The sequence below is a fragment of the Macaca fascicularis genome, chromosome 16 (assembly GCF_037993035.2).
Source record: "Macaca fascicularis isolate 582-1 chromosome 16, T2T-MFA8v1.1".
Classification (NCBI taxonomy): domain Eukaryota; kingdom Metazoa; phylum Chordata; class Mammalia; order Primates; family Cercopithecidae; genus Macaca; species Macaca fascicularis.
The window spans coordinates 58,168,481-58,193,640 of record NC_088390.1 but is presented as its reverse complement, the minus strand read 5'-3'; the positions used below and the strand labels follow the sequence as shown (position 1 = coordinate 58,193,640).

At 50.1% G+C, this 25,160-nt stretch overlaps 3 protein-coding genes and 2 long non-coding RNA genes across 37 annotated transcripts in view; 2 read left to right on the top strand and 3 right to left on the bottom strand.

Moving 5' to 3' along the window:
• Positions 1–12: 12 nt before the first annotated feature.
• On the top strand, positions 13–16,961 carry LOC135967674 (uncharacterized). The gene is made up of 4 exons (XR_010581846.2): positions 13–446; positions 948–1,560; positions 8,349–8,458; positions 15,115–16,961. It is a non-coding gene; the product is annotated as an uncharacterized lncRNA (long non-coding RNA).
• HOXB1 (homeobox B1) lies at positions 1,713–5,316 on the bottom strand. The gene is made up of 2 exons (XM_005583571.5): positions 3,515–5,316; positions 1,713–3,063 (listed from the first exon to the last, which is right to left on the bottom strand). Exons 1-2 carry the CDS (start codon positions 4,098–4,100, stop codon positions 2,735–2,737), a joined length of 915 nt encoding a protein of 304 aa, XP_005583628.1. The 5' UTR covers positions 4,101–5,316; the 3' UTR covers positions 1,713–2,734.
• On the bottom strand, positions 15,868–18,379 carry HOXB2 (homeobox B2). The gene is made up of 2 exons (XM_015438215.3): positions 17,782–18,379; positions 15,868–16,960 (listed from the first exon to the last, which is right to left on the bottom strand). The coding sequence occupies exons 1-2, from the start codon at positions 18,167–18,169 to the stop codon at positions 16,278–16,280; spliced, it is 1,071 nt and encodes a 356-aa protein (XP_015293701.3). The 5' UTR covers positions 18,170–18,379; the 3' UTR covers positions 15,868–16,277.
• LOC102129378 (uncharacterized) lies at positions 17,609–24,536 on the top strand. Of its 12 annotated transcripts, none has more exons than XR_012425712.1 (7): positions 17,609–17,670; positions 18,775–18,843; positions 19,101–19,226; positions 19,930–20,025; positions 21,651–21,725; positions 23,186–23,236; positions 23,625–24,536. It is a non-coding gene; the product is annotated as an uncharacterized lncRNA (long non-coding RNA). The 12 variants fall into 12 exon arrangements; XR_010581842.2 differs by having other exon boundaries at positions 21,651–21,742; XR_010581840.2 differs by having other exon boundaries at positions 18,704–18,843; positions 21,651–21,742.
• Positions 22,142–25,160, bottom strand: part of HOXB3 (homeobox B3) — a 41,464-nt gene continuing 38,445 nt past the window's right edge. For 20 of the 22 annotated variants that reach the window (XM_045374943.3, XM_065531391.2, XM_045374946.3 and 17 more), the window contains one exon: positions 22,142–24,472. In XM_045374943.3, coding sequence (XP_045230878.1) covers positions 23,619–24,472 — 854 coding nt within the window. In that variant the 3' untranslated portion in view covers positions 22,142–23,618. The remainder of the gene's footprint in view (positions 24,473–25,160) is intronic. The other 2 variants (XM_065531392.2, XM_074019383.1) reach the window with 1 other exon arrangement.

Below are 25,160 nucleotides of genomic sequence, written 5' to 3'. Positions count from 1 at the left end.
GGCTACACAATTATTGATAGCGTTGCCTCTCATGTAATGGCACCAATTTCATTAGGAATCAAATGCTCAGCGTTTCTCACGTACGCTTTTAATCCTTTGGCTGCCTCTTTTCCCTCGAAAGACCAAGAATTAAATAGATCAGATGATATGGAGAAGACACCCCGCCTTGGTCTGGCCCGCCTCCATCCTGGCCCCTGGGCATCTGGGTTCCCGGGGTAACCGGAATCAAACCAGGGCCGGATCCCCGAGGCCCGCGGCATCTCGACGGCTTAGCGGGGCCAGTGAGCGATCGAGGTTTGTTGGCCGCCGCGGAGCTTCCTGAGCCCCGGCCCCCCGCCTCCGCCGACCAAAGGTTTGCCAGTAGGACCCGCCCGGAGACAATAGCTGCCCCCGCGGGCGCGCTGTCGGCTTGTTTGGAAAGCCCAGAGACGCTTCGAGGTAAAAAGGTCAGTCCGGGATCCCGGGTTACCTCGGCCTCCTCCGCCCGCCGTCAGGCCCCCGACCATCCTTGGACTCCCCCAGCCCCCGACGTCTTCCTCCCTCTCTCGATCTCGGGCTCCCCTTTCCCGCCCCGCACACTGCCCCCCACTAGGCCCCTTCGCGGCCACCTCCTTCCTGCCGTCCAGCGCCCGGAGACCAAGGGCTTTCACCTTGAGCCCAGGCGGAAAGGCCTTGCGAAGGCTGGCCGGCTGCGGCCGGACTCAGGCAGCCACCCCTGACGTCCCCGCGGAGTGGCTGGGTGGAGGGGCGCTGGGCTGGAGTGGGAGTGGGGGTGTTAAGCTGTGTGCCAATTTGGAGTTTGTTAGCGACCCCCTCTGGGGTCTAAGCCAGGCCTGGCTCTGGGCGGGAAGGAGGGAGTTGAGGGGGAAGGGAAGGGGTAGAGTTCGCGTCGCCTTCCCCCACACTTCCTCCTCTTTTTACACCCTCTTTTTGTCCTCTCCAAACAGATGTTTCTCTTCTTTCCCGTCTTCCTCTCAAGACCCTCGGGGCTGGCCCGGCGCGGGAGCTCACGCTTGTAATCCCAGCACTTTGGGAGGCGGAGGCGGGTGGATCACTTGAGCCCCGGAGTTGGAGACCATCCTGGGCGAAATGGCAAAACCCCGTCTCTACAAAAATACAAAAATTAGCCGGGAATGGTGGTGTGCACCTGTGGTCCCAGCTACTCTGGAGACTGAGGTGGAGAATCGCTTGAACCTGAGAGGCAGAGGTTGCAGTGAACGGAGATTATGCCACTGTACTCCAGCCTGAGCAACAGAGCGAGACCCTGTCTCAAAAAACAAACAAACAAAAAACGAACAACAACAACAACAAAAACAAAACACAAACCCAAAAAACAAAATACAAACAAACACAAGAACTGCACTCCAGCCTGAGCGACAGAGTCAGACCCTGTCTCAAAAAAAAAAAAAAAAAAAAAAAGAAAGAAAAGAAAAAGAAAAATCTCTGGGAATTGCATTCATCCCACTTCTTCCATGCTTTTCTGGATTCTTGCAATAACCAAGGGACTGACAACTGTCAAGCCTGAGTGCCTGGGACCCAATTCTGCTTAGGCCACACCCAGTAAGTCCTTCTCTTTATCCAGCTGAGATCTTAAAGCTCAGTTCATTCCAGCCCAACCAGCCAATGGCCACTCTTTCTTCACCTCTTCTCCACGGTGGACAGAGTATGAAGCCTCCTCTACCCCTGAATGGAGAAACAGAAGCAGGCAGGAAGAAGGGAAAACACAGACTTTATTGAAATGAGGTAGTTGCAGGTACAAAGCGAACCCCGGCTCACTTGGGGCTCAGGTTTCCAGAAACTTAGATGGCTCCTCCTCTTTCTCCAAGGTTCAGATAAATCCTTGCAGCTGTTGGGAGCCCTCACTGTGCCTGGCTCTCCCTGGGCTGCCCCCAGGGGTAGGGGTGGAGATGGGGAAGAGGGTCCTGGGTTTTCCAGGAGGCAATAAATAGGGGAGGAGCTAGTGGGGGCGTGCCTGTACCTTCCTGGTTGTGGCTTGCTGGGGGCAGGACTTGCACAGCGTTCCAGAAGTCTCTGGAATACCAAGTTCCAAAACACTTTGGTGACATAGTGATGAGGTCGCTGGTGTGAGGAGGCAGGTCTCAGAAAACAACCTCTGGAGGCTGCATTAGTGCAATATAAATGTGCCAGGAGAGGGCTAATGGGGTTAGATGGGGGCGGGGGCTTTTTGGTCTGTCACAAGGCAGCTGGTGCTATTGTAAGGTCTGTGGTGACTGGATTAAGCATTGATAATAATATGGCTGCACCCAAACACTTCCCACACAAGAAAATTTAAGGTTCTGTCTCAGGCCTAGAATGGGGGAGTTAGGATAAGAGTGCGTGAGGAGACTCCTCAAAGCTCGGAAGGCACTGAACTGAATAAACAGAAGTTGGAAGGGAAAGGAGAATGAATCCAGGAGGATGAGGCTGGCCCCCACCCCCACCTCATGTTGACACTGAGTTGATCCCCAGATCAAAGGCAGAAGCCCTTCCCTCTACCTTTGACAGGTTCCATGCCTCCCAGGCCACTGGTCGTGTAGGGCCCCCAGTCACCCAAGTCTGAGAAAAATGTTTCCCCATCCCCCCTCCTACTCCCAGGCAGCTCTAAACTGGCATTTCAGCCCTAGAGAGGATCCCCAGGCCAGTGAAGCCCAGGCCTGGGGTTGGGGAGAGCCTGGGATAGGGCTGGACTGGGGCGCTCCAGTGCCTGGAAGCCCCATTGGTGGCTAGGTTCAGTTCAGGAGGTGACAGAGCTGGGTGAGGCTTCTGGGGAGGTGCATGTTGACTGGTCTGAGGCATCTCCAGCCGCCTCCTTGGGGCAGCCTGGTGGGGCTGGGGGCACCCGACCTCCCTCTCGCTCGCGCTTCTTCTGCTTCATTCGTCGGTTCTGGAACCAAATCTTGACCTGCGTTTCATTGAGCTCCAGGGTGGCTGCGATCTCCACCCTCCGGGCCCGGCTCAGGTACTTGTTGAAATGGAACTCCTTTTCCAGTTCTGTCAGCTGCCTTGTGGTGAAGTTGGTGCGGAGGCCACTGGGCGAGCCCAGGCCGGGCTCTGACACCTTCCCTAGGGGCGGGGCAGGGAGAAAGCCCAGGTCAATTCTCTCACCTCTTCCTCCTTCCCCTTCCCTCCTCCCGGGGCTGGCTCTGGACCTCCATTCACCATTTTGCCCAAGTACAGTTGTCAAAGTTCCCAGGGACCCAGGTACCCCCATGGTGATCATCAAGTCCAGAGCAGCCTTCCCCATACTTCCATCCCCCGATGCACACCAGGTCCTGGGCCTGTGCTGGGTGCACAGATCAGGAAGTGGGGTGTGTATGGAAACTTACTCCTGGGGTGACCGGTTACATACTGGGTGAGGAGACCTCACCTGACCTGAGACATGGGTTGTGCTCTTACCTGTGTCTACCAGAGCCGCTGAAAGAGAAGAACCCAGCCCAGGCCCAGGACATGTCACTGCAGGGGAAGCAGAGATACTTTGGGCCCCGGAGAAGGGGTGGCCACATCTGAGCCCTACCTGTCTTGGGTGGGTTTCTCTTAACCTTCATCCAGTCGAAGGTCCGGGCCGTGGGGGTGTTAGGTTCTGAAGGGCAGGGCGCTTCCTTGTCCTCGGAGAGGAGATCAGCATAGGCCGGTGCAAAGCTCGCGGTCTGCTCGTTCCCATAAGGGGGATGCTGCGGAGGATACGGCCCCGGACCGGCTCCACCTGCTCCGTAGCCATCGGACAAGCCCCCTAGCTGGGCCCCGTAGCTGGTGGGATGAAAATAGCCTCCATCTCCTTCTGATTGACCCAGAGGGTAGTACTGAGAAGGCCCATAGCTGGGGCTGCAGGCGGCTGGGGCATACCCCGAGGGCGCGGAGCTGGGGAAGGGTACCCCCAGGGCCGAAGGCGGCTGCTGGGCGGGATAGCCGGAGTTCTGCTGAAACGCGGGGCTGGACAGCCCCCCACCGTAGCGGCCCTCGCTTGCATAGCTGTCAACCGCCTGAGTCGAGCTTGGGGGAAAGGAGGTTGGGGCGCTGTGGGCGCTGTGGGCGCTGTAGGCGCTGGGTCCCCGGTTACAGAGTGGGTACTCTAAGAAGGAGTTCATCCTATTATAGTCCATGCGTCAAGGCCACAGGAGGGTCGGCCCGTTTGGGGGAGACACCCTCTTGCCCTACAACCTTTCGGCAGTATGTCACAGCGCTGGGGCTCGAATCCATGGCCTGGCCCGCTCGCCTGGGCCAGCGCTTCCCTAGGAAGGGGGTAGGGAGTGGGGGTGAGGGGGCACATGTGATCTCTCCCAGGCCAATGGGCTAAGCGGGCCAGAGTTTGGCAGCCCCAGCGCCCATCCATCACCCCCCAAGCATTAGCATGACAAAGACACTTCAATCACCCTCAGCCCATCCATCTGAGAGCGACATGGAAGCGTCAAAAACATCTTTCTTCAAAGACTTTTGGAAAGAAGGGACTAGAGGGAGGGGGGAAAAAGTTAGGAGAATATTCAAGACTTTCCTTCCCTCCCAACCCCCAAGGCCTTCAATAGGCTCCTGGGTTATTAGATTGGGACAAATTCAAGCCAGCTGCCCCTCACTCTTCCTACCCCTCAAAGAAATCTTCCCCCCAAGTCTGTGGACCCGGAGGTAGGGAATCCAGCTTCCTTACTTTGCCCAGAACTCCCGAACCATGTTCCTTTCTTCCAATTTGTCTTAGGGTGATGGGCTAGGACAGCCGGGTGAGGTATGTTATCTTGGGCCAAATGGATTACTGTGTGGTAGGGCGGTTGGGGGAGGTGGTGCAAAAACACCTAAGGGTGTGGGGCAGGATCTAGAATCTAGAGGAAGAATTCATGAAGCCGGGGTGGGAAAATGGCATTTCAGGGAGCAAGGCAGGACTACAGAAATGTGGAGAAAAGGATGAGAAATGCCCCATCTTCCCTCTCTCTCTCTTTGCATAAATGTTCTGTCCTCATTCACACATCCATTTCTCTCCCTCAACCTCTCTTTATATTCTCTCTGTCTCAATCCATCTCTCTGTTCGTCCATCTTTCTCCATATTTATATTCGTTCCCTACCTATCCATCAACTCATCTCTCTAGATGTATTTATCCTCTCTCTAGCCATCCATAGCTGTAGCTAGCTCGCTCACTCAGACTTAAATAACTCCCTATATCTCTCTAGAGAGCCACAATAAGCACAGCCAGGTGATGTTTACAGGGAGGTGAAGAGGAGGGGAATTTTTTATTCTCTTCTTGAAGTGTTTAAAACTAGTAGAGACCTGTAATCTCCTGGTTCCCTCCTACCTGTCTCTCCTTCACCACCCTCCATCTCCTTCTAAAAAAAAAAAATTCCAAACCTCAGATGCATAAATTTAATACCAGTTAAATCTTAAAGATTACTCCAGATTTCAGTGATTTTTCTAGAATTGATAAAGGGAGTTTGGTTAGAGAGTGGGAAAATCAGGGTGGAGGCCCCGTGGCTCTGAATTCTAAGACTCCGGAGTGAGGAGTGGCATCTCGCCCCTTTTTGTTCTGTGTGGCTGTTGTGGAGGGACACGGGATGTGTCTTCTTCACTTTCTCAGACTCCAAACCCAGATGGGACTAGAAGAGAAGCCCTTAGGTAGAGCTCATTGATTCTCCTCCTCCAGGCAACTCGAGGGCAAGAGTTTGGCGCAATCCAACACCCACGCTCATTTGTAACCTGTCAGGGTGTCTGCCTGGTCGGAGGCCTGGGGCCGAAGCTAGGGCAAGTCCAGGAGGGCAAGAGTTCAGGGAGTGATCTCTGTAAACAATGAAGCTCAGGAGAGGAAAGGGAAGCAGGTGGGACAGGTTTAGGGAGGACCCTCAAAACTTCTCAGGTTTCCACACTCCAAAAAGGGCAGGATGAATATTCCTTCCTCTGCAAGGGACCCCAAAGTTGTCCCCCTCAGTCTGTGTCTTGCCCCTCCATCTTTGTCTCCCATTCCCTCTTGTTTTGCTTGACCTTGCCATAGCTGCCTCTCCTGCTTTCTGCTCTATACCACCAGCATCACACTGCCTTTCTCTTCTCTAGTAATTGTGGGCCTAGCCCAACTCTGTTTTTTTCGGGGAAAGGGTTTTGTTTTGTTTTTGGTTTTTGAGATGGGGTCTCACTCTGTCATCTAGATTGGAGTGCAGTGGCGTGATCTCCGCTTACTGCAACCTCTCTGCCTCCCAGTTTCAAGCAATCCTCTCACCTCAGCCTCCCAAGTAGCTGGGACCACAGTCATGCACCACTGGGCCTGGCTCATTTTTGTGTGTGTGTGTTTTTAGTAGAGACAGGGTTTCGCCATGTTGGCCAGGCTGGTCTTGAACCTCTGGCTTCAGTGATCTGCCTGCTTCGGCCTCCCAAAGTGCTAGGATTGCAGGCCTAAGCTGCTGCACCTGGCCATCACCCCCAACTCTGAAAGAGCTCAAAGCATTTCACAGAACCCCTGTCTCCTTTCCCTGATCATGTGTACTCTGCTTCAGACCCTGCTTCAAGCTGAGGGGGAGGGGGACCAGCTGGTAACTTCTTTAAGAGATGCAATGGGGGAGAGAGAGAATGTTCACTTGCCAAGGGAATGAGGGCAGACAAAAGAAAGGAAAATTGAGATGGGAGGAGGTGACCTGCAGAGGAATTGAAGAGAAAGAGATTATTGAGGTGAGAGCAAGCTTACTTCTTTCTATTTTACTTTTTTGGGGAGAAGATTTGCAGATGCTTCATCCTTTCATTTTAACATGTCTTCCACAGACACTAAGAATAACTTGTCTGGAGGAAACTAGGATTTGTCTTCTAACCCCAAATTTGAACTAGGCCTATATCCGATCTCACTGCTCTGCTTCTGACAGACTTAAGACTTCTTCACCTTCCACCTTTTCCTCATCCCAGGGAGAACCTTCTCACCCCATCCTTTGCCTTCGTAATTAAGGGAACAATTTGAGGTCTAAAGGAAGAAGTGAATTTCAAATCAGTTTAATAAAACATCACAAATCTGTCTGGGAATTGAGGAATGCATTCCCTCTATAACAGCTGAAGTTAAAGACTGAGGCAAGTCAGCTGGGCGCAATGACTCGCACATTTAATCCCAGCATTTTGGAAGGCCAAGGCGAGAGGATCACTTGAGCCCAGGACTTCGAGACCAGCCTGGTCAAGATGGTGAGACCACATCTCTACAAAAATAAAGAAATTTTAAAATTAGCTGGGTGTGGTGTTGCCTCCACGAAGTCCCAGCTGCTCAGAAGGGAAGATTGCTTGAGCCCCGGAGTTCAAGGCTGCAATGAGCTATGACCACACCACTGCACTCTAGCCTGGGTGACAAAGACCCTGTCTCTATTTAAAAAAAGGAAAAAAAAAAAAAGTGCCTCAAGTTATACTGTCAGTTGCAGTGATTGCCTCAGCTTTCCAAATTTACTATGCTCCCCAATTCATCCCTGAGTCATGCCACCTTCTCTTGTGTTAGCAGGGACATTAAAACTTCCCCAAATTCCTGCTGGTTCTCCCAGCCCCAGCAGAAAGGACTGGGAGAACCAAGTAACTTTGATCCCTAGGTTCCCAATCTCCTCCTCCTCCCTAAAAGAAGCTTCACTGACTGGAATAACCTATGGCCCATAGGATTTTTGGTTGACCAAATTAAACTCACCAGAGAGGGTCTGGGTGGACCGAACACCAAATGAAATAAAGTTGATGTCCTAGTTTGTATGATCTGCTTGTGCATAAAAGACAGCAAGGAGAACATAGACATGTTTGGAACTGAAGTTATCTTTGACAGTTTTCACTCCTTATCACACTGAGAATGCGGTCAAGGAAACCATTCTAACCGGAATGGGGATATATTAGAAGTTTAACCTTAGATTCTGGTCCTTTCTGTGGAGGAAGCTGCTTCAGCTGGGGGCTTGGCAGGAGCAATCTAAATTCTTTCATTAGATCTTAAATGTCTCTATCTGCTCTCTCCAGCCCGAATCTTGGGAGGCCAAACCCAAGATCAAAGGTTGGGGCTAGGCCGGCGCGGTGGCTCACGCCTGTAATCCCAGCACTTTGGGAGGCCAAGACGGGCGGATCACCTGAGGTCGGGAGTTCGAGACCAGCCTGACCAACATGGTGAAACCCCATCTCTACTAAAAAATACAAAAATTAGCCAGGCATAGTGGCAGGCACCTGTAATCCCAGCTACTTAAGAGGCTGAGGCAGGAGAATCGCTTGAACCCGGGAGGCAGAGGTTGCAGTGAGCCGAGATCGCGCTATTGCCCTCCAGCCTGGGTGACAGAGTGAGACTCCGTCTCAAATTAAAAAAAAAAAAAAAAAAAAAAAAAGATTGGGGCTTAGGAGGTAAAAGAATATTCATAATTTTTTTCCTTCTTTCTTTTTTTTTTTCCAGGCAGGGTTTCGCTCTGTTACCCAGGCTAGAGGGCAATGGTGCAATCACGGCTCCCTGCAGCTTTGACCTCCTGGGCTCAAGCGATCCTCCCACCTCAGCCTCCTGAGTAGGTAGGACTACAAGCATGCACCACCACAAGTTTTTCACTATGAGATGATTTGTTTTTGTTGCTGTTAGGGAAAGGACGTTCCTTTTAATTCAAGCTAATTAAACTGTCATAAATCTGGTTGAGAACCTTAGACTGTAGGTAGTACATATTGTAATGGGATTAGTGCTAGCTGTGGAGCCAGAATAGTTGGGTTCAAGTCCTTGCTTGGCCATCTGTTTTTTTTTTTGTTTTTTTTTGGTTTTTTTTTTTTTTTGATACAGGGTCTCACTTTGTCACCTAGGCTGGAGTGCAGTGGTGCAATCTTGGCTCACTGCAACCTCTGCCTCCCAGGCCCAAGCAATCCTCCCACGTCAACCTCCCAAGTAGCTGGGATCACAGGTGTATGCCAACATACCCAGCTAATTTTTTGTATTTTTGGTAGAGATGGGGTTTTGCCATGTGGCACAGGCTGGTCTCGAACTCCCGAGCTTGGGCAATTCACCCACCTCAGCCTCCCAAAGTGTGGGATTACAGGCGTGAGTCACTGTGCCTGGCCTTTGCTTGGCCATTTCTTAGCATTGTGACACTAGACAAGTTTCTTGATTTCTAAGAGTCTCAGCCTTGGAGAAAAAGAATGGGTTTAATACTACTTATCTTGCTGCCTTGTTAGTAGGATTAAAGCAAACAAGAAAATACGAACCATAGGGAACTCTCTAAATGTATGACATCAACTTTAAATCACATTCTGAAATGATATGAGTCAGTCTGCTTTTAATATAACTAGCATAGGCCGGGCACAGTGGCTCACGCCTGTAATTCCAGCACTTTGGGAGGCCGAGGTGGCCGGATCACGAGATCAGGAGATCGAGACCATCCTAGCTAACCCAGTGAAACTCATCTCTACCAAAAACAAAAAATTAGCCGGGCGTTGTGGCAGGTGCCTGTAGTCCCAGCTACTTGGCAGGAGAATGGAGTGAACCTGGGAGGCAGAGGTTGCAGTGAGTCAAGATTGAGATCGCACCACTACACTCCAGCCTGGGCAACAGATAGAGGCTCCGTCTCAAAAAAAAAAAAAAAAAAAAAAAAGTAAAAAAAAAAAATATATATATATATGTATATATAACTAGCATATTAAAATATGGAAATATGTAGGCTAGGTGCGGTGGCTCATGCCTGTAATCCCAGCACTTTGGGAGGCGGAGGCAGGCAGATCACCAGAGGTCAGGGGTTCAAGACCAGCCTGGCCAACGTGGTTAAATCCTGTCTCTACTAAAAATACAAAAATTAGCCGGGCGTGGTGGCACACACCTGTGGTCTGTTACTCGGGAGGCTGAGGTAGGAGAATTGCTTGAACCTGGGAGGCGGAGGCTGCAGTGAGCCGAGATTACGCCATTGCACTCCAGTCTGGGTGACAGAGTGAGACTCTGTCTCAAAAAATAGATAGATAGATAGATAGATAGATAGATAGATAGATAGATAGATAGACAGACAGACAGACAGACAGACGTGATAGGAGAATAGCATTTAGGCTATATTTTCATGTAACAAAGCATCATATATTATACAATATAATATGTACTTTATCATATGCAAATTTCATTGAGAATTGAGAAGATTGGCTCTGTTTAGGCAAACGATTTTGTTTCTTGAAAACCAAAGCCTAATATTTTATACCTATAAAGAATCCAAATTATTAAAATTGCAACAGAAAGGTTTGTGGTTGGATATTAGAAAGAACTTCTTGATTTTCCAAATGTTGGGGAAAAGTTTTCTAGGGAGGATGTTGTCTCTTCTTCCTTAAGGGATTTAGCTTGGAAACTGTCCATCCTGGAGGGGACCTGACTTCTGGAATCTAGACAGATCAGCAAGATGTAACCTTCCATCTGGAGCCAATAACTGGGGGCATGACTAAATAATGATTGGGATCTTTCTAAAAGGAAAGGTTAGAGTGACATGAAGGATTAAAATAATTTTCTACTTAATCGAGTGTATCTAAATGCAATAGTTTTTTTGGCCAAAATATCTGCTTTGGAAATCTTAGCCAAATACTGATCAAGCTGAATTTGGGTCTGAATGACTATACAGATTGTGATTTTTCTGCAGTTGTGTCGAGGGAGAGAAAGTTTTAAGAGGGCTCCTTTACTATTCATTCTCTCCTCTGAAGAGGAAGATCTCTTTCCGGCACTAAATATCTAGCTTACCCCTCAGTGTAGATAGAGGGATGGCTGGGAGGAGAGAAGAGGGATGGGCAGAGCTGGGGTGGAGAGGTCAGTGGAGGATCTGGGCTGTAATTACCCTTAGCAGGCAGAGGATGAAGTGGGGCCCTACAGGCCACCTTCTGCAAAGTGAGGACTGAGAGCACATCCCAAGAAGATCTGCAGTGGGGCCAGCAAGTGCTTGTCAGAGACTTGGGTGAAAGATGGGTAGGTGAATTCAGCAGTGCTCTTTAGGGAGTCTCAGAAATTGTGCCTATGCTCTGATGCCCCAGCAACAAGATTAAACATAACTAAAAGGGACTGTTAAAGTCTAGAACATCGTGTCAAAAAAGAAGTTTGGTGGCTCTTTTTATATGAAATGGCTTACTTAAAAAAACAAACAAAAACCAAAAAACAAAAAGAGTAAACATGACCAAATGTTGGGGGAGGTGGCAGAGGATGAAAGTCAGAGGAAAACTTGGCCAGGATACTTTTTAATACTCATATTTATCGAATACCGGGCACCTGGCAGACAACACTGCACCCAATTACCTGCTTGTTGAAAAGATTTCACTCTCTACTCATTTAAATAAAGGTAAATGCATGATTATTGGTGTAAAGATACTAATTAAAATTTATTGATCAGGCACAGTGGCTCACACCTGTAATCCTAGCACTTCGGGAGGCTGAGGCAGGAGGATCACTTGAGCCAGGAGTTCAAGACCAACCTGGGCAACACAGTGCGATATCGTCTCCACAGAATATTTTAAAATTATCTGTAAAAAATAAATAAATAAGAGGCCAGAGGAGGTGGCTCATGCCTGTAATCCCAGCACTTTGGGAGGCCGAGGCGGGCGGATCACTTGAGGTCAGGAGTTCAACGCCAGCCTGGCCAACATGGTGAAACTCCATCTCTACTAAAAATATAAAAATTAGCCAGATGTGGTGGCAGGTGCCTGTAGTCCCAGCTACTTGGGAGGCTGAGATAGGAGAATCGCTTGAACCCAGAAGGTGGAGGTTGCAGTGAGCCGAGATCCTGCCACTGCACTTCAGCCTGGGTGACAGAGTAAGACTCCGTCTCAAAAATAAATAAATAAATAGGCGGCCTGGCGCGGTAGCTCATGCCTGTAATCCCAGCACTTTGGAAGGCCGAGGCAGGCAGATCACCTGAGGTCAGGAGTTTGAGGCCAGCCTGGCCAACATAGCGAAACCCTGTCTCTACTAAAACTACAAAAATTAGCCGGGCATGGTGGCAGGTGCCTGTAATCCAAGCTACTCAGGAAGGTGAAGCAGGAGAATTGCTTGAACCCAGGAGGCAGAGGTTGAAGCGAGCTGAGATTGCGCCACTGCACTCCAACCTGGGCAATAAGAGTGAGACTCTGCCAAAAATAAATAAATAAATAATTAGCCAAACGTGGTGGCTCGCACCTGTAGTCCTAGTTACTCAGGTGGCTGAGATGGGAGGACCACGTGAGCCTAGGAGGTTGAGGCTGCAGTGAGCTGTGACTGCACCACTCCACTCCAGCCTGGGTGACAAAGTGAGACTTTATCTCAAAAAATAAAAGAAAATTTGTTAAAATTGCCCCCACCAGATTCATGTGGGGTAGGTCATTGTCGAACACCAAGAATTACTTAAGAGCACAAGACATCAGCCATAATAAACAGTTAATACATTGTTTGTGAAGACTAAATAATATATACTAAAGAATATACATATATATTAATGTAGAGTACATTAGAGGCATTTAATTCTTCCATTTATTTCACAGATAGAGAAACTGAGGTCCAGAAAGGGGAAGAGACTTGCTCAGACATAAGTTAACTTTTTTTTTTTAATGACTCAGGGTTATCATGATTGCAAGTAATTCCTCAGTCTAATGGTCCTTTGCTTTCACTGTAATATTAATGAGACATGCTTCTTGAAAGAATGATTCACTAAGAGCAGGGCAGACTGACCAGCAGCTTTCCGGGCTGCACTGAAACCTTCCCACTCCAACCACAGCGAATTTATAACCACTCTGTGCTACAGATCACTCACAATTGGTCCTGACCCAAGAGGAACCCTGCCCCAGTCAGGATGGAATAAGTGAGTGCAGCCACTTGGAGCTGCCCTCTAATCTGCCACCACCACTGGGGTCTGCTGCCCTATCTGGGAACCACCCCTCTTCCTCTTACTTCTCCATGGCCAACTGGGAAAACTTAAGCTAAAAAGGATGACCCCAGAGATGAAAGAAGGAAAAGAAGTTAATCTGGAACACAGGGATCCTGAATTGCAATCCTTTATGAATCCCAAATTGCCAGGCATTCCCTTGAATCTGAATTGGGTGGGGAAACTGAAACTGGGAGTCACTTTCTTCTGCAAATGCATTGCCTCTTTGTTCTGTTGTGGTATCATCGGAGATGATGAGTTTCATAAATTTGGAAAGGAGAGAGCCAGCAACCTTGTGTGTTTCCCATAAAAAGAGTTTCAACTCCTCTCCAATAATCAGCCAAAGGCAATACCTGGACTAAGAACTCTCACCCCTAGCATATCCAAAGTACCTGAATCTAAACAGGTACACGGAGCCTTTGGTTGGCTCCCCACTACTTTGGCAGGAAGGAATCAGGACTGATGCAGGCCCAGGCAGGAACAAAGATTCCCTGCCATTTGAGCTACTGGTTTGGGTTAGGAGAATTGGAAGCCAGGGGCCGGGTAAAGTGAGTCAAAAATTCTGAAGCATGGAGGAAGGCAGAAAGCAAGGTGGCACTATGATCTAGCAGTACTTCTCAATTTTAAGTGTATATAAATCACTTGGGGAGCTGCTAAACTGCAAATTCTGATTCAGTAGGTCTGATGCAGGGGCCTAAGATTCTGTATTTCTAAGTAGCTCACAGGTAGTGCTGATCCTGCTGGTCCATGGAGCAGCCAGGTTCCAGAGAACTGGTACATCAGATGCCCTTGAGTGCTGCAAACCGTGATGGGGGATAGAAATTATCTCCTGCAGAGCCAACTCTGCATTTTTTTTGGCACTGAGGAAGGGTGCTCTCCTTTTGACCAAAGAAACTGGAAGGTAGGCCATTAGCAAGATCCTTCTGATATTCTTGATCTATGTAACAACCTGCTATAGCTAGCTGCAAGAGCATTTTTAATTAGACCAAATTATCTAGTTTGACTGTCCATAGAAATCAAAGCCCCAGCTGAAATATCTGTTCATTTTGCTAGCGTAGAGATGGCTTGTGTGCTGTGATTTTTAAGATGTTAAACACTGCCTGTGGGCATATTTTATGGAGAAATAAACACGCAGCCCAATGAGATGTATAGCGTTGTTTTAATATATTGTATATTCACTTATTTATGGGGAAAATAAACACACAAGCCAATAAGCTGTGTATTATTACTTTAATATATTGAATTTATTTCATACCTATATGTTTTATGAGGGAAAATAAACTAAGATACACGCTATTATTATAACACATCTAATTGTTCTATATTAATTTATTTATGAGAGAAATAAGTGCAATTTAACATGATGTAAGATTATTTAATGCACGAGATGAAATCTGTATTAAGACAGTTTAAGGGATTAAGTTCCAGCTAACTAAGATGTGTGTACTTCCCACACTGAGGGATCCATTTAAAACTATGCAAAGGGCCTGTCTAGTCCTCTGTGTCACAACCTATGTTGGCTCCTGGCTTATCCTGACAATTGCTGCTTCTGGGTGCCTGGTACTCTAAATCCTGGTCCTGTTGGTCCAGGGGAAAGTCTGGAGGCCCAGGAAATAAACTGCTTTTTGAGAAGGGCAACATCTGCCGGGGAGATACCCCCGCAGTGTCTGTTTCTGAGCGGGAGAAATATTAAAGAAACCTAAGGAGGATGGATGGCTTTCCGGAGCCCTTTAAATCTCCACCTTCCCAGAACAAACCAGGAGGCAGATGGGGGAGATCGATCCTTGCTTCCCGCTTACCAGGTTTACAAGGAACCAGGCAGGCTGTGGTGGGGGATAGACAGGACATGGTGTTGATATGGAAAATGAAGTTGTTGGTCAAGACAGGTGGGTCTGCATTTAGAGAAAGCTCTGGCCTGGCTTCAAATACCACAGCGAAGGATCAAAAGTCAGACCGGATGAGGCACACCCAGGCCCGCAGACCCGCCGCTCTCCTTCCTTTCCCTTCCCACCCGGACTCTCCTTCCATCTCGCGTCCTCAGCGTCCGTTGAGCTCACTTTAAAAATAAAAAAAAAATCAAACAAACAAAAACTAAGGTGGGACTCCCAGGCTCCCCTTCTTCCCTGGCCTCTGGAAAATCCGGCTGGGAGGACGCGGGGGCGGGGGCAGATCCCGGCTGGGCCGGCGCCTCCCGCAGCGGCTGTCATGGCGGTCACAGCCTCTTCCCTCGCGCCCCCCCCCTCGCCCGCCGCCCGGCCCCAGCGCCATTTTGAGCATCGTCTTTGCTTCCCTGTCTCAGTCCCGCTCTCCTCGCTCCTCCTTCTCTCCCTGCAGGTCCAGCGCCTGGCGACGCTGCCGGGCCTCCCTGGGCTTCTCGCCCGGCTGCTTCTCGGATGGTCCCCCAAAGCCCAGAAGCCCCCGAGTCCATGGGTGTCCCGGCAGCGCCACATTTCTCAGCTGGCCTCTTTTCTTGCCCACTTGGAAGCAGTTACCATCCCTGGGTGCGGGGCCCGGCTTCCCGAGAAAATCCCCGACTCCACTCCACTCCTTGGAGAGCCACCTACAACTCCCAAAGAGGCCCGGCTCAAGCCCCAGGCCTCTCGTCCCTAGGCTTCTTGAGTTCAGAAAAAGGCCCTACACCGGCTTCGGTCATAAGAAGCAAGAAGTCTAAGGAAGCCCTTGGATTCTTCCCAATTCCAGGAAACTTCTGCCCCCGCCACGACCCCAAAAGCCTGTCCCCAGACTTCCTCTCCTTGCACCTTCCACTGTTCGCTGTATACTTTCTCCCTCCACCTGCCCACCTTTATTTCTAAGCAGAGGCCCCAGGACCACCCGCTCAGGACCAGAGGCCCTCTGCTGAGGGGCAGGGAGGTGACCGAGCTTCCTGCAAACTCCCGACTCTTGCCGGAGCCGTGGGCGAAGCGGCCATCAATCGGGTCACCTTTGTACCACCCGGACTTCGCCGGCCCAGGAGGCTTTGCTGCCACATGGGCCGCTGAACCGAATCAACTTCGCACAGGTGCTGGAGGGGTAAGGACCGGCCTTGGGGCCGCGGGGAAAGAGGTTAAGTCCCAACACAAACACTCGTTTTCATATTATAAAGACATTTATTTAATCTATGAAAATAATGTACAATAAATACTTTCCCCTTTTCCTATTTTTAAAGAATTTTAATAAATTATCTACAGTCTAAAACATAAAAAAGAGGAAAATAAGTCCCTCTAGTTATTTTTAAGAAAGTCCCCCTAGAGTTTAATTATTCCTGAGATTTCATTGGAAGGAGTCTACCAAACGGAATTTTTCTGTGTGAATTTTAAAAGATGCCCGAGTGCCCAATATTTTAGAAGAAAAAAGGGAGTGGATTAAACGCTAATTCAGTAATACCTGAATTTTAGGAAAACACATAAGTCTATGCGACTGGGGGTAGGAGAGGCTCGATTTTTCCAGTAGATGACCAAGGAGCGCGGGAGTGGAAAGGACCGGGAGGAGGAAACGGGTTAGGGAAACTGCAGGTCGATGGCACAGAGCGTGCTGGTGAAGAAGTCCAGCTCTTCCTCGGAAAAGGGGACGGGGCTGTCGAGAGAACCCTGCAGGCTAGGGGAGAGGCCTCCGGATAGCTGGAGACAGGAGTCGGCCGCGAAGAAGTTAAGGTCGGGAAGGAAAGGCGAATCCTGGCGCTCCGGGAAGACATCTTCTGGCAATGGTCCCGGCTCCGGCCCGCCCGCCCCGCGCAGCGCGCAGCCAGGGCTCGGCGCGCCCGCGCCCTCTAAGCCACCGGCTAAAGGTCGGGGGTCCGCGGCGCTTAAGGCCCTCGGCACCACCTCCGGCGGGTGAGAGCAGGCTTCCCACGCCGCCCGCGAGGCGGAGGGGCCGCCCGGGCTGACCGCGGGCTCCTTGACAGGGTCGCCGGTGTCCTCCAGGGCGCCCGGGCAGGCAGGCTCCCCATCCGGCGGCTCTCGGTGCTGCGTCTGCCGCTTGTGCTTCATGCGCCGGTTCTGGAACCAGACTTTGACCTGCCTTTCGGTGAGATCCAGCAAGGCTGCGATCTCGACGCGGCGTGGCCGGCACAGGTACTTATTAAAGTGGAATTCCTTCTCCAGTTCCAGCAGCTGTGTGTTGGTGTAAGCCGTGCGCAGCCTGCGCGCCCCGCCGCCACCAGCCTCCGGCAGTCCCAGGCCATCTGCAGGGAAAACAAGCTGGGCGTCAAAGCGGGCAGTGTACTCAGCCCAACCTTAGTTCGGACTAACCCATCCGCCAAAACCAGTATCACCTCTCCCCTTCCTCGCCACCCCACCCCCGCCCCCACCCCACAGCGGCTCGCTTTCACTGCTTTTGGGTTTTCTTCTCTCCCTCCCTAGTCGACAGCCCCGGCCCAGGTCACGGCAAAGCATTCAGAGCCGCCCACGGGCCACGCAGGGGGCGGAGAGCCGCTCCCTTTGGCGCCGAAACCTCAGATCCCCCCTCCCAAGCCCTCCCAGTGGACCCCTCAATTCGGAACTTTCCAACTCAACCGGAGCGAGGGTCATAAAGATTGTTCTTCACCCCTCTTCCTCCCTAGCTCTGAATTCTTCCTCTTCTCCTAGAGTTGGGGCAGAAAGGACCAAATCTTTTTCTGCTTCTAGAGTCTATCCCAGCAACAACATATTCATTCCCCTACACAGATACGGAAGAAAACCTCAATCAAATCATTTTCTTCTGGCAGAAAAAAGGCGTTTCCCCAACCAGCTTTCAAAATCAGCTGTAGGGAGAGAGAGAGAGAGAGAGAGAGAGAGAGAGAGAGAGAGAGAGAGAGAGAGGAAACAAAAACAAAAAAAAAAAAAAAGACGCTGGCAGCGGCCAGGCCTGTCCCCCAGTGGGATATTCTTCTTCCCCATCCCGGGAATGGACGGGGTAAGGAACCCCAACAGGCTTGCCACCTTTTTTTTTTTAAACCTCCTTCCACTGCTTTTTCTCCCCCTCTTGTAGGGTGCCCCTCACCCCACCCCCACCACGCTTACCGACCTGCAGGCGATCCGACCCCGGAGGCCGGGACAGCGGAGGCGGCCGGGGAAGGAGACGTGGCGGATTGGCTGGGTTTCTTGGCGGATTTCTTCTCTTTCATCCAAGGGAACTCGGGGGCCGGGGGGGCAGCGGGGAGCAGCGGCGGTGGCGGCGGCAGAGCAGGCCCATCTTCGGCTCGCTTTTGGCTCCTGGGTCTCTGAAGGGTGGAGGCGCCGGGCTGGAGGCTGGGGAAGGTTTGCTCGAAAGGAGGAGGAGGAGGAATTAATGTCGACTCCTTGATTGATGAAGTTTGAAATGTCTCCAAGACAGCGGGGAAGGAAGTCAGACACTCGGCGAGCGATGGCTGGCTGTTTATAAACCCAATCTCCCTCTCAAATTCAAAATTCATGGCTTTCAATGGTGGGGGAGGGGGCTGCTGGGGGGGGCGTCAGGAGGGAGGATCGGAAGGGACCCCCCCTCCTGCCCCCCCCAGATTTATGTAATGGAGCGATTTTGGGAGGGGGAGATTTCGGTCTCTCTCTCTTTTTTTTTTTTTTTAAATTTTGGGCCTTTATATTTGTATATTGCTGATAAATACAAGCGTATGGGGACTCTCTCTATTAAACCCAGGACTCCGGCGAAATTACAGGGAATTCGTGGTCACGGGACCGGCCTCCGCCAATCGCTCGTCTGGGCCTGGTGGAAAACAGAGAGCATTATTTGCTTTAATTGATTCAAAAACACCAGAGGACCATGACCTGGACACCATGAGCCCCCATTCCTACACCAGTGCCTCACACGCTCTCTCCCCAGTGCCTCCCTTTCTCCAGAAAAGCTAGAGAAACCACTTCCTCATCCCTTTCGGAGGTTAGAAGGTTTCAGAAGCTTGGAAAAGAAGAGACTCTAAGGGAGAAACCTTCCTCTTTTCCAAATGTTTTAATAGAGTAAATTAAGGCTTTCCTTTTGTGGCTTACGTGGCCAGCAGCATCGTCTTCCCTTCTCCCCTTCCCCAAGAAAAGATGAGTGAGGATCCCTGCGTTGGAGGAAGAGGGAGTCGAAAGAGGCTTCCACTCTTTGAAAAAGGTCAGTGTTAAGGTGCAAATAAGAAAGAGATTTATAATCATCAGCACCACTATCCCCATGTTAACCCTCCAAAAGCAACAGTTAAATCTTGGGAAATGGACAGGAACTCCCAGGCGGACACATAAGAGTGAGATGGAGCATGAGGGGCATTTTTGGGCCTCTGGCCTCCATTGCTGTGTGGCCTGGGTTCTCGTCTCTGCCCAGTGTTTGCAGCACTGCCTCTTCCCCTTATGTCCCCCTGCTTTCCTCACTTTCAGGCATCCATGCTTCTCTGTGACACCTCCCTCCCCCCGAAAACAAGCAGAGTCTAAGATGTGCATGTACCCACTCAAGCCTCAAGCTCGTATCTGTATCCATATCCAGGGACATGAACAAGAACTCAGGTAGCCACTGATTTAACTTAGAGCACTCTCAAAGTTCAGATCAGCGTATGTGTGTGCATGAATGTGGTGGGGAGCTTTTCCCCTAGGACAAAGAGACTTTCCCTCCCATTTTTGCCATTGTGCTAGTTTAAAAAAAAAAAAAAAATCCCTGACAAGGAAGAATTCCCTGAAAATGGCGCGGGTGGAAATAATGACCACTGAGATGATATTCCATTTCTGGCTCCTGAGGGGAAATGCTTTTAAAATTTATTTTATTTTGAGGAGACCGAGATAGTCTGAAGTTTAGAGTGTTGTAATTTACTATAGAAAGAGGGCACAAGACTCTAAGCCCCAAGCAATTGGTGGGAAACTAGGCCTCAAAGCAGAAAATGAAAAGTCGATCTGGGGGAAGATTTTTAAATAAGTGGGTCAGAGGGATGGAGAGGAGATGAGGCGATCAATCTTAGCCCCCTGACAGCTCCCTCCGATTGCATCAAAGAATTTGGCTCTTTGGGAAAGCAGAGGGAACAGCCAAAATTTCACATCTCTTAAAAAGGCCTGGGGGTGGGGGTGGGGGTGGGGGTGCAAAAGAGAAAGGTGATTCTGGGAGAGCTGGGAAACAGATGGGAAATGGGGACAGAGGGAAAGCGCTAAGTTGGGTGGAAAGTTTGCCTGGAGAACTCCCACGGCTCTGGCCTCCCCTCCCCCTCCTCTCTCTCTGCAGCCCAGCCAGGAGAAGGCTGGTTAGCAGAGAAATGGCAACTGAGCCCGGAGCTGGAACTAGAAACTTTCTGTCAATGTAACATCTGCGTGGGTGGTGGTGAGTATTTAAAAAGAAGAGCAGAGAAGTCTGAGTAGAAGCATGAGGGTGGGGGAGCGGAGGATGAAGAAAGGGGAGTTGGAGGTGGGGGCTGCAGGGACCGGGGAGTCATGCTCTGGAGGGCTGAGAACAGAGAGAGCTACTCTGACCTGGGCAAAGTGGCCAGCAACAGTAGTGTGCAACTCGGCTCCAAATAAAACAATTATTGCCGTTTAGAGGTGTGGATGGGGCATAGAAGAATCCAAATAGTAAGCAGTGTCTGAAAGTCATGCAGGGAGGCCTGAGAGTGGCTTCTCCCTCTGGCCATCCCCTTGAACACCTCTGAAAGTTTAGCAACAGCTTCTCCAGCTGGCTGAAGGATCCAGAGCTTATCTTGGGCAACTCGGGCAGAGACTGTCCCTGCAGGAAATACAGCTCTCTCTAACCCTTACTGACAGATTTTATGGCCAGATTAGCAAACAGCGGAAAACTTGGGTGTTAAAAGGGGCCAAGAGAACCCTCCTCAGAGACATCTCTCCCCCGCCCCCCTGTCCTGCTGTGAATTTTACAGCAAGGATATTTTATTCCTCGTCTTTGGCTGCTTTAGCTGAGCGCCTGGAATCTTCCAAAGAGAAGGATAGGGAACACCAAGCCAAGTTGGTTCTTATTTTTCTTGTTTGCAATTCCAGCTCCGAGCCAAAGCTCTGTTTTTCAAACTTAAGCTAAATTCTCTTTCTTGGCCTCTTTCCTGCTAGATAAATAAGCAACCCAACCCACCCCCAGAATCAAACATGGTGCTTCATCTAGTTATATCATTCAGAAAATGTTATTCAGGGAAGAAGAGAGAAAGAGAAAGAAAGAAAAACCCTTGAGCGTTATTTGATCCCAATCAAACTTTGCACGCTCTTATGCCTTTAAATTATAGCCTGACCCAATGCTAAATTGCTTGCTGCTTGGATGAGCTGAGTCCAGTTAAAATCCTACTTGGTGGTGGGGAAGGGGGAGGGTGTAGAATTCAGGTTGCTTTTTTATTGTTATTTATTGTTGCATAAAGACTATAATTACTAACCTTGGACTGCCAGGATGCAACATAAAAATGAAAATCAGCCCTCGCTTTAAGGCACGGCCTGGAACGATTCTCACTCCCCCACCATGACTACCACCAAATATATGCTCCTAATTAAGCAATGCAGGCACATCGCTTACAATTAGAATTATGCAGCTCTTCAGCAAGCAGCCATCGCTTCTCTTTCAACGAATTAGCTCCATATTTCAGCCGCCCTGTCTTCTCACTCTTATCGGCTCCAGCGACTCGGCGGTGACATTTCATCTTTGACAGACCCTCTCTATTCTCACTCCAATGTGATAAAACTTTTATGGAACCACGACTAAGAAATGAAGTTTTCCCAAGGATGGTGGAAACAGAGCCGCACTTTAGCCTGGGGACCGTTTTATTTATGCTTAGATCCAATAGCTTCTCCCACCCTCCTCTCCCCTTTCTCTGGCAGGGGAAATCAAACGAGCTTCCCCTCCCTCCGCCTCGAGTTTTATTTAGTGATTTAATTTTACTTAGTTTTAAAGTTTGACCTGAGAAGTCTAGGCCTCAGATTTTTTTTTTAAATCATTTTTCTTTGTTTTCATTTTAGACCCAATGGTGGTTGGGCTTCGGGTCACGTGACATCTTCTTTGTGGCTCCGGAAGAGGATTGTGAAGAAGTTTAGGTTTCGTGGAAGAAACCGTAATCTGCCAGATTTTCTTGTTGGTAGTGGGAAGGGGTGGGGGGTGGTGCATGGAGGTTGTGGCCAAAGGCACTAACAGACGAAAGGCCAATGAATGAAAAACCTAGAGGCATAGAGGCCAAACAGAAAAACCTACAGAGAGCACCCAAGAGTCCCCCTTACTTCTCCCAACTTGTCACTTAAACCACAGCTAAAGAAGTTGGCAAAATGTTACAGGCTCTTATGAGTGAGAAAATGGTATTTAAACTTAAGACATATCAAGGGGGAGACCGGAACCTGGGCAGTGGACAAAAAGGCCAGGGAAGGGTCTTTAATGTCCTTGTCCTTCTTCCCTTGGGGGAAATTTGGCAGTCAACAGCCTTGCTCTGCTATCTAAATTGGACCACCAGGACAAGATAAAATTGATAACAGAAAGTTTATTCAAGAATTGTTTGACAGACAACCCTTTTAGGTAAGGAAAAAAGTAACTACTGAAGAACAAAGAAAGTTCCAAGAGGGAATTAACTCTAGTTCTACAAATTCAGGACTATACAGTGACAATCAGGAGCTGAGTTCATGCCTTTTAGAACTAATTACAATTGCTCATAAGTACGAGTTTAACATAAATCTACAGCTCTTTTCTAGAGTACAATAGTAACTAAAATAGCTGGTTTTACATGACAGGAAACACAATGTCCTTTATAACAAGTAAATACTAAAAAAGTACAATTTTTTCCTTTTTTTCCCTCATATAAATACATAATGTAGGGGGATAAATAATACAAAAAAGAAAATATTTTAACAGGCTATAACCAATAAATATATATGAAAATGTTCACTAGAACACACGCTTTTTTGAGCAATGCTGGACTTCTGCAGGCCCAGACATCTCTCACAGTTGTTTTTACATCCATTAAAATGTAAACTCTAAGTGCAACAAAAGTGTCCTGTCAGGAGGCTGAGCAAGGCACGCAGGCCCTGCCCAGCCCCTGCCTGGGACAGACAGTTTGTTCAAATATACCCTGTTTTCACGTTAAGTCAAGAGAGCAACAGAAGAAAAGAAAAGTATAGAACCTCGTGTCACCAACTGCTTTCTGTGGAGAGAGGGGGATGGAGCTGGAGCTGAGATGGAGGCAGCAGAATGGGCAAACCTTCAGTCCTAACAACCTGCCTGCCCTAGCCTACACACTTTTCCTTAAAAGAAAAAAATATATAATTTATAATATAGGCAGCTCTTTCAGGATCTTTCACCATCCCTGAGCCCTCTAAAAATTGTAATTGATGGGGGTGGGACGTATAGATATCAATGTCCTAGAGCAGAAAAACCTGGGGCTAGAAATGGAGGGGGTAGATACCTCAATAAACTTCAAATAAATGGGAACAAATTTGAGGTTTTGGGAAAGTTGGAAGGGAACGTGCTTTGTGCCCTTTGGGTTTGAAATGTGTTTTCTTGTTTTTTAAAGGATAACTGAAAAAAATCAAGATTTGGGGGGAATTACCTACAAAGATGTAAGGTAAGTCCGTTGGTTGGTGATGGCCTAGCCATCTCGTCTGGTTTGTAAAATGTGCTTCTCTGCCTCATCCTATCTTGTCTTCCTCTACCCCACTCCAGGGCGTGGAATTCCAGCTTGGTAGTGCTGGAGCCCTGGGGTTGACGGGGTCATCTCCAATCTGCTGTGGATTCCTTTCCGATGGGTTGGCAGGCAGATGGAACAAGGGGTGGACTTAAAAGCAATCTCTCAGGCCAGGGGGAGGGGAAGGAGCTCCAGGCCCGTTCTGACCAGGAAGCCTAGCTACCACCTCCCTGGTCCCTCTTTCAGACCTCCAAACTGCCCCCCAGAGCTCCACAGTCTCCCTCTTCCTCCCCATCTCCTAACCCTCGTCCGCCTTTTCCCATCACAGGTGTGTTAATTTGGGCGCTTCTTGGATTCTACCCTGAGGAGGAGGCGCGTGGTGAGAGGAGAGGTCTGTGTAGGTGGGGTGGGGGTCGCAGGGTCCGTGGTGCTGGCTGGGCGCCATAGGGGGCGCCCCGTTGTAGTCCAGGTTCCCGGAAGGATGATGGGAAAGGTGGTTGAGGCCATAGAGGGAGGGGCCGGCAGGGGGCGGCAGCGGATCCGCGTAGCCGCCCCCGCCCACATACACCGGACTGCCCTGCATGGTGGGCGTCCCGTAGGCGCCCCCGTTGGCTTGGAGGACGTGCGGCTCATACTCGGGCGCCGGGGTCGGAGGGTACTTCTGCGGGGCGCCGCAGCCTTTGAGAGGGGGCTGGTAGTTGGAGGGCAGCGCGTAGGCATTCTGGTGGGCTTTACCGAAGGCGGGTGGGGACGGGCTCTCGTAGCTGGGGGTCATGGAGTGTAAGGCGTTCATGAAGCCGGCCGTGGACTGCATGGGCTGCGGGGGACTGCCAGCTGGAGATGGGCCCCCTGACGACGAGGCCAGTCCCTTGGCCTTCTGGTCCTTCTTGTACTTCATGCGCCGGTTCTGGAACCAGATCTTGATCTGCCGCTCGCTGAGGTTCAGCAGGTTGGCCATCTCCACACGGCGAGGCCGGCACAGGTAGCGGTTAAAATGGAACTCCTTCTCCAGCTCCACCAGCTGCGCGCTCGTGTATGCCGTCCGCGCCCGCTTGGACGCCGCCGACCCCGGGGGGCTCTTGTCCCCTCCCCCGCCGCCGCCGCCGCCACCGCCCCCGCTGCCACCACTGCCGCCGCCACCGCCACCGCCGCCGCCGCCACCACCACAGCCCTCTGCTGGATTCGAGGGGGAGGGGTGGGAAGGGGAGAAAATGAAATAAAAGATAATTACTGAACACGCCGAAATTGAATGCATCGTTTCTTAATAAATCCAGGCCTGGACTCGGAGCCCCCGCTGCCCTCCCCTTCGCGTCCCCGCCTCCTTCTCACTCCCCCACCCCACCGCCCGTCGCATTAGCGGACACTCTATAATAGTGGCATTTATTAAGAGACCTGTTCTCCTTTCGCTGCCCCAGCTTATGAAAATTTGATCATGTCACGCAGACAGAGCCGCATGGCCATTTATTTAGGGCTGGATTTTCGCGTGCGTGCTTTCTCCCCTCTATCCCCAATTCCAGGTCAGGGAACACATTTCCCCTCCCTGCCCACCCCGTCCTGAGGACAGGATGGGAGACTGAGGAGAACCCTCGGGGTAATCTGGACACTCGTGGGCAAGAAGTGTCGCACGAAGAGGCTGCCGTGCCTGGAGGCCGGGACCCTGGGCCGTCCGAGCGATTGTGATTAATACCCACAGTAATCATACTTAATAATAATCAATCCTTGACGACTCTGCATCCTCCTGGCAGCGCCTCGTCTTGGCTCTGTGGCCTTGGGAAGGGCTTTGAGGCCATGGACCTGGCCTTCTGGAGCTTTCAGAAGCTCTGGTGGAGGGCGGCTAGAGGGAGGAGGGTGTTGGCAGGGTAAA

Excerpts from the sequence above, each read along its gene's own strand:
- HOXB1 (XM_005583571.5), bottom strand. The coding sequence starts at position 4,100 with ATGGACTATAATAGGATGAACTCCTTCTTAGAGTACCCACTCTGTAAC. Across the intron at positions 3,064-3,514 it reads GAGAAACCCACCCAAGACAG|GGAAGGTGTCAGAGCCCGGC; the intron begins GTAGGGCTCAGA and ends CCCCGCCCCTAG.
- HOXB2 (XM_015438215.3), bottom strand. The coding sequence starts at position 18,169 with ATGAATTTTGAATTTGAGAGGGAGATTGGGTTTATAAACAGCCAGCCA. Across the intron at positions 16,961-17,781 it reads CGGGGTCGGATCGCCTGCAG|ATGGCCTGGGACTGCCGGAG; the intron begins GTCGGTAAGCGT and ends TTTTCCCTGCAG.